Genomic DNA, 12,172 nt, shown 5'->3' on the forward strand with positions numbered 1-12,172 from the left:
TATTTTTATTTTTGTCATTCCAGACGTGTTTTGTCTATTTTATATTTCTGGTCATGTCTTGTGTTCCAATGCTGTTGGAGCCCACTCTAAAAATTTAAGGAAATTGAAAGTTTTCCACTGATGTAGATGACTGCTTGATTTATGTGCAAATATAACTATTTTAGTCAAATCTTCTCTAAATATACATTAAGACCTTTCTAACAAGTCCATCATGTGTCACTTGAGAATACAGCCCGTCACACAGCCAAGAGTGCAGATACTTTAAGGGGAGTTTTGACAGGATTGGTTTTGTCATGTCCTATTTAGAAAAGTTGGGATTGGCAAGAGGTGCGTGTATTTCTGGTGCCCTCATTAAAATGTCTTCAAACATACAGCTTTCTAGATGGTTGACTAGGTGAGGACTTTCAATGGCCTCCAGAGAACTGCAGTTTGTGCAAGGCTGACCAGCTCCCTTTTCTTCAGTAAAACTCTTCAGGTTTCATCCAGGTGACAAGAGGAGTGAGGTGATGTTCTTCACACAGGCATGGTTGCCTGAGGCCAGTCCCCAAGCCTTGAAACGCAAGAGAGAAAGACAACAAACTGCTTGTTCTCTGCACTTAAGCTATGTATTTTTCCCTCAGGTAAATGCTGGACCAATGGCTTATGCTCGAGCTTTTCTTGAAGAAACAAATGCTAAGAGATATCCTGATAATCAAGTTAAGCTTTTGAAGGAAATCTTCAGGTAAACATTAAGTTTAGACTTTCCACCCTCTGCATAGTATGAGTAGCATGAGTAGGTGTGACATGAAATCAGGCTGAATTTGAACCAGGCTAATTTACATCTGCATTTACCCTATCTTACAAGTCATTCCCAAGAAAACATTTACTGAAGTTTTGGCCTATCCTAGTATCATGGTTTCAGCCCAGCCGGTAACGAAGGACCACGCAGCTGCTTGCTCACTCCTCCCCGCCCCCCTCTGGTGGGATGGGGAGGAGAATCAGAAGGGAGAAAAGAAAAAAAAAAAGGGGAACCTCGTGGGTTGAGATAAGGACAATTTACTGGGACAACACAAAAAAAGAAGTTACAACAACAACGGTACTAATAAAAGAATGTACAAAACGAGCGATGCACAGTGCAACTGCTCACCGCCCGGAACCCGACACTCCGCCACTTCCCCCACCGAAAGCCGAGCGATCCCCCCGAGCCCGCTCCCCAGTTATATACTGAGCATGATGTCACATGGTATGGAATAGCTCCTGGGCTAGTTCAGGTCAGCTGTCCTGGCTGTGCCCTCTCCAAGGTTCCTGTGAAAATTAACTCTATCCCAGCTGAACCCAGGACACCTAGTAGCCTACGTTCCTTTTGATCTGAGGATGAGTTCTGAAATTCACTTCTAAGAAGGTGTAATTTGCAAGGGGTAGAAAGAGGTGCAGTAACGTGTGTGTGTGTGGAGGCGGGGGGGGGTTCATTACTACAAAATTTGTATGGTTGTTCTTTGTGGTTTTGTGCTCATAGGCAATTTGCAGAAGCATGTGGACATGCTCTTGATGTCAACGAACGCCTTATTAAGGAGGACCAATTTGAGTATCAGGGAGAGATGAAGTCTCATTATAAGGATATGCTCAGCGAGCTTTCTGCAGTTATGAATGAACAGGTTAGATCATCTATTTTCGTGCTGGTTGGGCTGAATGAGGGTGGCTAATTGTGTCTTCTAGTAACAAATGGAGCTGTAGAGGAAAATACTAGAAGCAAAACCTGGTAGTGCAACAGTCACCGAGAAAACATAGTTTACTCCTCCACTCACACCCCTTTTTCAAATCCAGCTGTATTATATATAATGAATCTGGTTGATCAACAAAGATTTGTCTTCTACCTGTCTTGCTACATACTGAAGAGTTGAATGTTCATGAGGCTAAATGCAGACTGAGGTCTAGAGGCATAGAAAGATAATCAGTAAAACTAGTGGTTTATGCTTTGCTTACTTTATTCTACAGCTGTGATGTATTTAATTAAAACAGTAAATTGCCTTTAAGACCTAGCTTGTAACTGGAGGAGGTATTTTTATAGTTTCTATTTGTATTCAGCTTTCAGAGCAAGAGTTATTTCTTGTTTATTATTTTATATTTAAGTACACTGTCAAAATACATGCCATGTATTTCAGCTGTTAGCAGCTTCAGAAAGATGAGCGTGCACGGCTACATTATATGAAATGCATCCCAAAATACTGAACTGGACTTCAGTGCACACTTACAGCTATTCTATTGCTGTGTCTATGCAGATGTTTTTTATTATGTTTTCTGTTCTAATTTAAATATTGAGTGATTCCGCATACTAAAGTGCAAATTAAATCATGCTTAATTATTTCTCTGCATGCTTGTGTGTAGGCCACCTTAGATCGCATCTGAGACATTCTCTAGCAGTTGCACTGCATTTCCAGGTGCCTATAGTGCACATAAGCACTGTTTGTGCACAGAGTTACTTTGTTTAACCATTGGTATCAGTGGTGGCATCTCACGGGAGTGTCTAATTGGCACCCCATTAGACCATGCTATATTATTCATCTTCACGTGTGAGGAGAATAAGGATTTACCAGAATTTTTGGCCAATTGTTATACTTCCTGTGGAATTGAGCTAGTTTTTCACACGGTGTAAAGCTGTGTAATTGCTTTGAAGGCTGGGTGTATGCCAGGTGGGGGTCCAGCTCAGTCCTGGCTGCTGTTCTGTGAGTTGTGCTCCCTTCCTCTTTAGGTGTGTAAAGATTTGTGAACCTCAAGCATTCCAATAATCTTATCATAACTAATATTTATCACTGTTTGTTATATTAAGTATGTAAGTATTAAGGGTATCATTTGTTACTCAATGTTTACGCCTCTCTCGTGGAAGTTATTTTGGCCATCCAGTCAATATGCATAGGCAGTACCATATGTCTTGTGTGAGCTACTGTTCCCCCTGTTCCCGACAAAAATGGAAAATCTATGGTCAACTTAAGTGACGTATGAGCATCCCATGAGTTTCAGCATTCATAAAATATTTGGTGAGTTCTATTAAATACTCACACCTGTATTTGTCAGTGAGCTCTGAGTTATCTTTACGTAAACAAAAAGACTAAATAATACAAAATTACTTGTACGTAACAATGTTCATATGTAAAGTTAAGAGTTCATCCTGCAAAAGTAAAAAATCGTCAACTATTTAACCAAGCTCATCTGAATTTGAAAGTCCACACTGAAAACCAGTCTCCCACTTGCAGCCCTGTGGGCCAGCCTTATAAGCAACAGCCCAGTTTTCCAGGCAACGTGGCTTTTTGGGAAAACTCTACTCCTCTTGCAATGAATGCATGAACTCCCTACTTCTGAGCAGAGCAGTGCTTCAGAGAGATCACATGCTGTAAACTGTGGCTGCAATATTTATCTCGCAGTTGGAAAGCTTGAGGCTCTCTTGTAACTGTGCTGTGTGCTTTACACCAGTAAGATTTGCCATCTTTTCTATTGCATTCAAGAAGGTTTTGTTTGCTTACCCACTGACAGTGACTCTTTCATCACCATATGTTTTTCTCTTTTTTTGTTTTGTTTTGTTTTTCTTTTCTGACAGCTCTGTCATGGTCCTTGCTTATACAGCTTCTCTTCTTCCCTGTCTAACATTTCCCTCAATACCATAGCCAAAAGTGGTATGTTCATTTTTCTTACATCTACTTTTTTCTTTTAATGTCATGTACTTTCCTCACTTGCTGGTTTTTCTACTTGGTATGTTTGTTTAGCTTCATGTCTAATGAGTCCCTTGCTCAGGGAGTTAAAAAAAAAAAAAAAAAAAAAGACAAGGTATATGTGTGATATATTGTCCATGAGCAGTGTTGAGATGCATGTTCTTTAGGACCCTAGTTGTGAACTTGGGGAGCTCAGTGGGGCAGCTCGACAAGAGCCTCCTAATGCAAAAGCACGCGCCAGTAGTAGCAAAAGTGGCCGGACGGAAGGGCCAGGGACAAATGGCATAGAAAGGTACCGATTAAGCCAAGCCCCCTTGTCCCGTGAGTGTGGTCCCCTCCTTACAGACCTGCCCAGCACACTGCTCGTGGCTGTGCGCCGGGACGCAGGCCGAGGCGCAGTGGAGAGTGTGCAAGCCCAGATGCCCGCCGTTCGGCAGGACTGGCACAGCCCAGCGCGACAGCAGCTGCCCCAAGCTCTCTTCTTCGGACGCCCCTGGAGAGCGTTGGATTTGAGTCACGGCTGGGCGAGTCAGCAGTCTGGGCAGACAGCGTGTGCCGCAGCCTGCCTGCGTTCCGCCGTGCTGCCCTGCTCTCCTTGCAGCTCTCCTGGCCTTGCTGGGTGCTGCCGGGGAGTGCCCGAGTCAGTGCTGCTCTTGCAGCCAGCGGCGTGGGAGCAGCTCCTTCCCAGAGCTGCCTGAGTTGCTGGCTCAAGCACTAAAGCTGTACGTGGAGGCAGCGTGGTCATGTCTGCCCCAGTAATAAACGTGGTGTGGTTGACCAGCAGCCCTGACCGGGGATAACTGGGGGTTGATGGCGTAAGATTACGTACGCCTGGAGCTTTGTGAATGGGAGAGGTTTCTCTTCCACCGCTGATGGCTGTGTTGGTCAGTGGGGACGGCCCGCGTCTCTGCTGTGAATGCTTCAACATAGCGCCCCATGGAAGAAGGCAGGTTTTCAGTCTATTTATAGAAGTAAGTAGGAGAAATAGCTATTACCAAAAGAAACCTTCCTTCTTGCTAAAGCCTATCCGTAGGACAGGCCAGAACAAGCTTTTGCCACTGCTCCTCCCTGAGAGTGCAGCTCTGCCTACAGCCTCAGCCCGGCGATTGGTCCAAACCCTGCTGAAGGACGTATTTTTTCAGCTGCCATGTGTGTGAACCTTGGTGGGGATGCTCCATGCCCCAAATGACTGAGTGGGCAGAGCTGGGACCTGTCTCTACTACGGTCAGTAGGTGCTAGTGCAGGTGCCTGCTGAATTTATAAGATGTAGGTGGCTTGTCAGTTGTGTTTGTGTGAGAGTTGTTAGAGAAACATAGTTCAGGGAACCCCATGAAGCACCGCTTGGCAGAAGCCGGTGACCCCAGCTCCATTTATCCCCCCAGCTCACAGGACGTCCTCCCTCTCACCGCAGCCTCTGGTCAATTCTGCGTCCCCAGGCAAAGGTCCTTTTCCTCTGTCAGATCCTTAGCATCATTGTGTAATAAATAAAAAATGGGAAATCCTTGGTTAGACAATGAACACTTCAGGCATCAAACTATTCAGATCTCTCTCACTGTTGCTTTTTTTTTTTTCTTCTTTTATGAAAAGATTGTATACAAGGAGGACTCGGCAAAACAGCAAGGAATGGAGCGCACTTACTCGCGGGTCATCAATAGAGTCAGCTCGTCTGTGCCAGCAGCAACCACCCCGGCAAATCCTGATGCTTGACTGCGGCATGGGGAACACGCGGCCTTGGGAAGATCTGGGGTGGCTGGGGGGGTTGTTCTTTGGTTTGGTTTTTTTTTTTTTTTCCTTTTAGATTAATAGTACTGAAAATTAATTTGTTCACGGACAATGCCAGGAAAAGGATTTGTGGGTTCTGATTTTAATTTATTGGAAGTCTTCACAGTGTTATTTTTTAAAACTTCAAGCCTGATATTTTTTTTTATTTTTTGCCTGCCCCAGTATTTGCACATTCCCTATCTTCTTTTTGTTGTCGATTTTTTTGGTTTTGAGCAGCCTTTATTAAGTCAGGCTGATTATGAAATTCCCATTGAATGGATAGGTACACAGCAAACCCTAAGTTTGCTATAAATTATAATATATCTTATACTAAGTCCTCGTATACATATATTTTAAAGGTCAGAGTGGATGTTTTATAACATTTAAGTATATTGCAATTGTAAATAGAAGATGTGTAAAATATGTCATTTTTACAAAATTTAAAAAATATCTTTTTAGTTAATTATGACAGTACTAAGAATATGGATAACATTTCAGTTACCATTATATTAAAATATTTGTGTATGTGTATAAAAGCATCCATAAATTTTTCTCTTTGAAGGTTTGTGCATTGGTTCATTCCCATGTCAGCACTTTCCAGAGCAGTGGAGATCAGGATGCCTCCTTGCATCCCAGCTGTCTGTTGCGTTGCGGTTGCTGATAGGGACGTTTATGACCATCTGCAGAATGTGGCTTCAGATTATGTCCATGGCCCCAGACTGAGGCCGCGGTGGGAAACAGGGGCTCGGTGTAGTCGTTCTGCCTGAGGCCAAGGAAGCTCTGCTCTTCCTTTGAAGTTCGTAGTCCCGGATTTCGTCCAGGGCCTGTTGGGAAACCGCATGCCTCTAGTGAGACGTTTGTTTCGGTGTCTCTGCATCATGTTGAGATGAGGTGGAGCGGTTCTGCCAGCTCTTATGAGTTCCCTTTAACCTCAGCACTCCCACAGTCCTTCATGTTCATTCCTTTGCCCATAGAAAAATCCCTGCTTTCAGGGGTTCCTGCTTGTGGTGCAGGTATGTTAGGATCCCTCTCCTACTCATGCAGACCCCACAGTTCTGTTAAGCTGTGGCTCATTTTCCCTGGAGAAACCCTGGTGATTCCCCTGAGGCCTCCACAGGTTCACGAGTGTTCGATCAGGTCAGAGACGAGCGCTATGTCTTGCTACATGGGGATACCAGCAGGGTTTTTCCAGCATGTTGCCTCATTCTACCTTACTGTCTCCTTTCCCTGTATCTCCTCCTGTGACACCCCCGGTTCACAACTGGTAAATCTCAACTCAAGTTGTATCCTGGCCCTGCAGGCAAGAGCCAAGGGTGGCCTCTAAATTCACCCCATCTTATATGTGCAAGGTGAAAGTGCCATCATCCAGTCTCCGCCTGCTTGCCGGTGCTGCGCGTGCTGCCAGCACTTGCTGCTGTGTCTCACGATCAGCAGATCTAGGATTTTTCAGAAGAAATCTTTGCGAAGGGTTGAAACCCACACAGTGTTCTTTCGCGGTAGGGGAAGGAGGGAAGTGGTTGGGATGGGCCCAGCTCCAGCGTTAGTGCAGCAGCAGTGTAAGCCCGCGCCTGCGACTCGATAATAGCCCAAGCCCTCGCCTGTGTGCTGCACGCCAGCATCAACCGCGCGGCTGGATGGAGAGCCAGGCGCCCTCCTCACCCTCGCCTTGAAAAGCCCAGCTCTGCTCTTCGGACCCTGCGCTGTTCAAAACCAATATTCTGCTGAAAGGAATGATTTCTGGCCCAAAATTTAACCTGCTTTATACTGTATATGTAGTGGTAGATGAAGTTACCTGCTCGCTTGTATGTATGGGAGGAACCAGCCATCAGTGGTGGCAGCAGGAAGCTGCAGTACAGAGGAGGTAAGTCTGAGCATTGAGCTGCCTTGTCCCTTGGTTTGTTGGTCTCACTGGTCTCATTTTGCATTTACTATGGTTTGTGTTTATGGATGGGTACTTCAGAAGCCATCAAGGTGATCTGGAGACAGACTCTTCCTAATTAATGTTCACAAGAATTGAGCAACTAAATCTGTTGGGCATCTTTGGGAATAACTAGATTGCAAAAGCATGGTTTGCACCGACGGAATGTTGCAAGCTGACACCAGGCTGGTCTGGAGCCAAGCTGTGGTCTGTAAAGCAGAGGTAAGGAGATCCCTGGATTGTTTTCCCAATAGCTTGCACACAAAAATGAGTTTCATGTGTAAGTCTTAAGTGTTGTGGGGTTTGGTTTGGTTTGTTTTAAGCCACCAGCTCTGCAGCCACCTCTGGGGTTTGAAAATCCAGCCCATATTCTGGCTGTTACCTTATGACTGGTGTGAGAGATGCTCAGGCTTGAGTGTAGCTGGGTCCTTATTCCAGATGGCTTTTCGTCTCCTGCTGTGTTGAAGCACTTTCAACATAGTCGCATGAAAGCAATTAGCAAACATTAGCTTTGAACCAGGGCCACAACGGGGAAAGAAAACAAAGCATTAAACCATGGATTGTCCCAGAGTTTGAGAGGAGAGAATGAGAGAAATGCAGAAGGCACATGAGGCTGTAGGTTTATTACAAAGATGGCGTTCGGCCCTTCACCGCCATAAAATTCAGCCATCAAAACTGCAGAAGTTAGATGTGTCGGTACTGAATCCCGCATCCACCACCATCCGTGGGCAATGAAACCTTCACAGAACTGAACAGTGTTATAAACGCTGATGCCCGATGGGCATTGCATGCAACAGAGCAGGCGCTGTTAGAAAGGGCTCTTGTCATACAATTGCTGCTTTTCAAACTCTTAGGATTATGTGAGGTCCACACCAATTTTTTGCTGCCAGAAGCTCTGCTCTGAGACTCCTTTTGTCTAAGGCAACCGCAAGAATATGGTCGGCTGTTCTCGGAGCTGAGGTTTTCTCCAGTGAGTTATTTCACAGTGTATTCTTACGGCTGGGTTTATTTTTCAATCACTTTTGAAAGTGATTCTCTGGACTTGCTTTATTTCAAATATTGGGGCAATTTTAAAACAACCACACAGAAAACTTCCATCACTTGTTTTTTTTTATGCACAAATAATCAGCTCAAGGCAGGTAAAACACACGGAGAAGAGCAGTTCAGGGAAGGAGACAAGTACAAGAGCAGATGCACTTTCCCACTGCTGACATTCATAGGTTTTATTTTTACTGCAGGATGGGCAGGGCCTCGGTGGCCTGAGCACAGGCTTCCCAGGGGACCGGACAAAGGTGGCAGTGAGAAATGCTGCAGTCAAAATTTTGTTCGTTGTGCTGCTTGAAGAAAAGAAAGAAAGATGGACGGGGAAAACAGCTGCCCATACTTCTTCAAGTCTTTGTCTAAGTTCTTGATAAGTGTGGAATTCCATAGGGATTTACCTTTACAGGTGAAACTTGGACAGGACTGATTTTTAGGTTATGAGCGAGATTATTAACAGGCAAATAATAACACATGCGCAAGTGTTTGATTTAGGACTATTGTTGATATCCTTGCTGACTCTCGTCATGTTCAACTCTCACGTTCAGGTTACTTGTGTAAGAGGAAAGTCTACATTTTTCCCCATTATAGCTTCACGGCCAATAGTTCTGCGTAAGAAGACTTCTAAGCACGGGCTGAGAAGCTCCGACACAGAAGAGGAACACTGCGAGGCAGCCGGAGCCGGAGGAGAGGCAGGTGGCAGAGGGGGACGTTTGGGGCAGCGCGAAGCCCTGCAAGGGAGCGGGATACAAGGGGCAGGAAGGCGGAGGGTGAAGCTGAGCTGGAGAAGGCTCTCGTGCCCCTGCTGCTGTAGGCGAAGCTGGTGAAAGATTCCCTTTCATCTGAGGAAGGAGCTCTTCCTGCACCAGCCTCAAATCGAGCTACTTTAAAAACTTTTTAGAGTGCAAAAGATATTATTTATGTGTGTTACTTAGTGGGAGCTATCCCAACACCTCAAAAGGAGGTAAGCCTTATACATATTTTATGTTTAATCACATCTTTAGTGACACCCAACCACAACCAAAGGCTTAAATTTCAATTAGAGGGAGATGTATTAAAAGTTTAATAGGAATCATTCCTTACAGAGTAATTATATCTTAACATTCACTACTGAAGAGATGTTACGTTGGCAACGTAATGTTGATCTGAACGGAGATGTTTGGGTTTTTTTCTTAATAATATCCAAATGAGAAACAGAAGGACGATCTGTATCATTTGTACTCCAGGCACGCCACCCCTGTGCTGCCCAGCCACAGGCCTGGATCTGGGAAAAAATGAAATTACATTCATGCGTAGCTTTGAACATGGATTTTTGGATCTCAGTGTGAAAAATGTTGCCCCACGTGCTTAGAAGCATCAGGCTGCATGTATCTTTTACTTCAGTTTTGAACATTTTTAGAACTGGTAGCTGACTAAGTATTTCAGATGGAACTAATATGGGAGGATGAACCTTCAAGACATGATTTATCAAGGATATCTTAAAAGTATCTGCTATGGATTTAAATGCATGCATAACTTTAACAAGTTTGGTATGCATGCAAAAGACTTTTCTCGTACTATTTAGATTATTGCAAAAATAATCAGTTATGCATTCACAAGCAATTAAAGCCATGAAGTGAATTTTGAACCCTGGCAGTTAAAGGATGTTAAAATCAAATATCGAATGGGAACAGAGAAATGGGATTTTGAGAAAAGCATCCAAAGCTGCAGAAAAAGAAAGGAAAAAAGAAGAAAAAAAGAACTAGAGTGTGTTTCTCATTTAGGAGAATTGCATTGAGATAAACAATCCAAAAGAAAAAGAATAGCCAAGCCCATATAGAACTATGATCGTGACCAGGAAGGACTTTCAGCTTCACCATTGCTGTATCCCCTCTGCTTCAGGATGAGCCGCTCGAGCGGGAACCGCTTGGCACGGACCCATCGGCCTCACGCAGGTTTCCTGCTCCTCCTGTCCTCGTCTTGCTTTCTAGAGCCAGCGGTGCAGCGCAGGCAGAGTTTCTCCTCCAGCTCCCCTCTTGCAGTAAGGAAGGGGCTGCCGAAGGACGTGTTGCGGCCGCGCCCGGGACGTCCCAGAAGGCAGATGAGCTGCTGCCTCTCCTGGGGCCGCTTCTGCACACGCGGGGTGCGCAGCGGGCGGTTAACTGGGGGGCCCTTGGTTACTGGCTGTCGGTCGGGCCCAGGGCATCGCTGTGGAAGCACAAAGGGCTGCTGGGCCACGTAGCGCTGCCTGCAGTTGTAGGGATTAGCGGTCCGGTTGTGTTGTCTGTTGCTGTGCGTTATTTCCTCAAACCCATTTTGACGCGGGAGCCGGAAACGCTGCTGACAATAACAATGCAACAAAGCACTCGTCGTTGCAGCAGAAACTAATGACCAAACAGAAGGCGGGAAACCACCGGGAGCTACTGAAGCTCGAGGCTGTCGGGACTGCCTGCAGAGCTGAGTGGGCAGTGGCTGCAGCCACGATCTCCCAGCTAACCCTACGATAAAGTCCTGGAGCTTTGCTGATGAAACATCGCTGCTGTGAGACAGAAAGGGACAGCAAGAGCCAGCAAGCTATACCAACACCTAAAAGCCAACTGAGACAAAACAGACTAATCGGAAATCTGATGTTCTTGGCTATTATTTTCTTTTTGTTATTTTGTTCGGGGTTTTTTTGCTTTTGTGGTGTCCCCAAGTACGTACGTCCTGACAAGAAGGGGCACAGCTCCTGCTCTGGTGAGCATACGCAGCGCAACAGTGGAGAGAAAACCTGCTTGTGAGCCTTTCGGGCTCCAAAATTGCCATGGGTCAGCTCCTCTGCGGGAGAGCACCCGCTTGGCTTCTCCCAGGTGAGCTCTCTGATAGGAAGAGCAGGTCTGCCTGCGCAGGACAGAGCACTGCTCATGAGAGAGATCAAAGCTTGAACGCAGACATAAAGGTGCCAAAGTTAAGGACGGTGGGTCGGTGCTTCCCAGAGATCAGACGTGCTGGAGCCATCCAGTTTCCAAGCTCAGCACCTGCCAAGGCCACATCACTCGCATCGCAAGGCCGCGGGGTTGTGGGCTCCCGCCTTGTTACGAACCCCGTGTAGTGGCGATTCACACAGCTCTGCTCCCGCTGCCTCCTTCGGGGCTGGATCAAATCTCTCCTATACTTCAAACATATAATCCTTCTTACTGGCAAACACAACTGAAATTATTTGCTAATTCAAACTGAACAGAATAAGTCATTTTAAAATCAGGGATGTGCCGGAGTTTGCTCCAAATGAGGCTGGTCCCTCTGGCCATGCCCTCCCTAGGCACGCCAGCACCCGCCGGGGCTGCGGCAGCCCCTGACAGTGACGCTCACCCCAGCGAGGAGTGCTGCAAAACCCAGCTCTCTTCTTCCCAGTGCATGCAGCAGCACGTACATCAAAAGAAAAACAGGCACTCAAAGCCATTACTGGAGCAGGGGCTGCGACAGGACGGAGTTTGCCCCTGCGTGGATGGGGTGGTGATCCAGGTAGCCACTGTGGCAGGGTGGGCTTGCAGCCGGCAGCAGAGCGTGCAGACCCCAGCCTGGGCGCCTATGGCTCTCCCCCACAGAGGGCCCTTCCACTTCCAGCACTTCTTTGTTCGCAGTCTGCAGAGAGCGGCTGTGGGCAGCCGTTGGCTGCAGGGCGGCTCAGGGAGGAAATGAGAACATTATTATTCTTTTCAAGAGAAGTCCGGCACAGTTCCTTGGTGAAATATTAGCCATGGAAAATATCAAGTAACTTTCCTACTTCCCAGGCACGTGTTTGAGTATTTGGATA

The 12,172-nt window shown here is 46.1% G+C and overlaps 1 protein-coding gene across 17 annotated transcripts in view; it reads left to right on the forward strand.

Moving 5' to 3' along the window:
• The window catches only part of DOCK10 (dedicator of cytokinesis 10), a 138,129-nt gene extending 132,124 nt beyond the window's left edge, over positions 1-6,005 (forward strand). For 12 of the 17 annotated variants that reach the window (XM_030028583.2, XM_030028584.2, XM_030028574.2 and 9 more), the window contains 4 exons: positions 621-721; positions 1,496-1,634; positions 3,572-3,647; positions 5,271-6,005. In XM_030028583.2, the coding sequence (XP_029884443.1) occupies positions 621-721; positions 1,496-1,634; positions 3,572-3,647; positions 5,271-5,338 (384 nt within the window). In that variant the 3' untranslated portion in view covers positions 5,339-6,005. The remainder of the gene's footprint in view (positions 1-620; positions 722-1,495; positions 1,635-3,571; positions 3,648-5,270) is intronic. The other 5 variants (XM_030028575.2, XM_041126791.1, XM_030028577.2 and 2 more) reach the window with 1 other exon arrangement.
• Positions 6,006-12,172: the final 6,167 nt, after the last annotated feature.

The sequence above is a fragment of the Aquila chrysaetos genome, chromosome 10 (genome assembly GCF_900496995.4).
Source record: "Aquila chrysaetos chrysaetos chromosome 10, bAquChr1.4, whole genome shotgun sequence".
NCBI lineage: Eukaryota > Metazoa > Chordata > Aves > Accipitriformes > Accipitridae > Aquila > Aquila chrysaetos.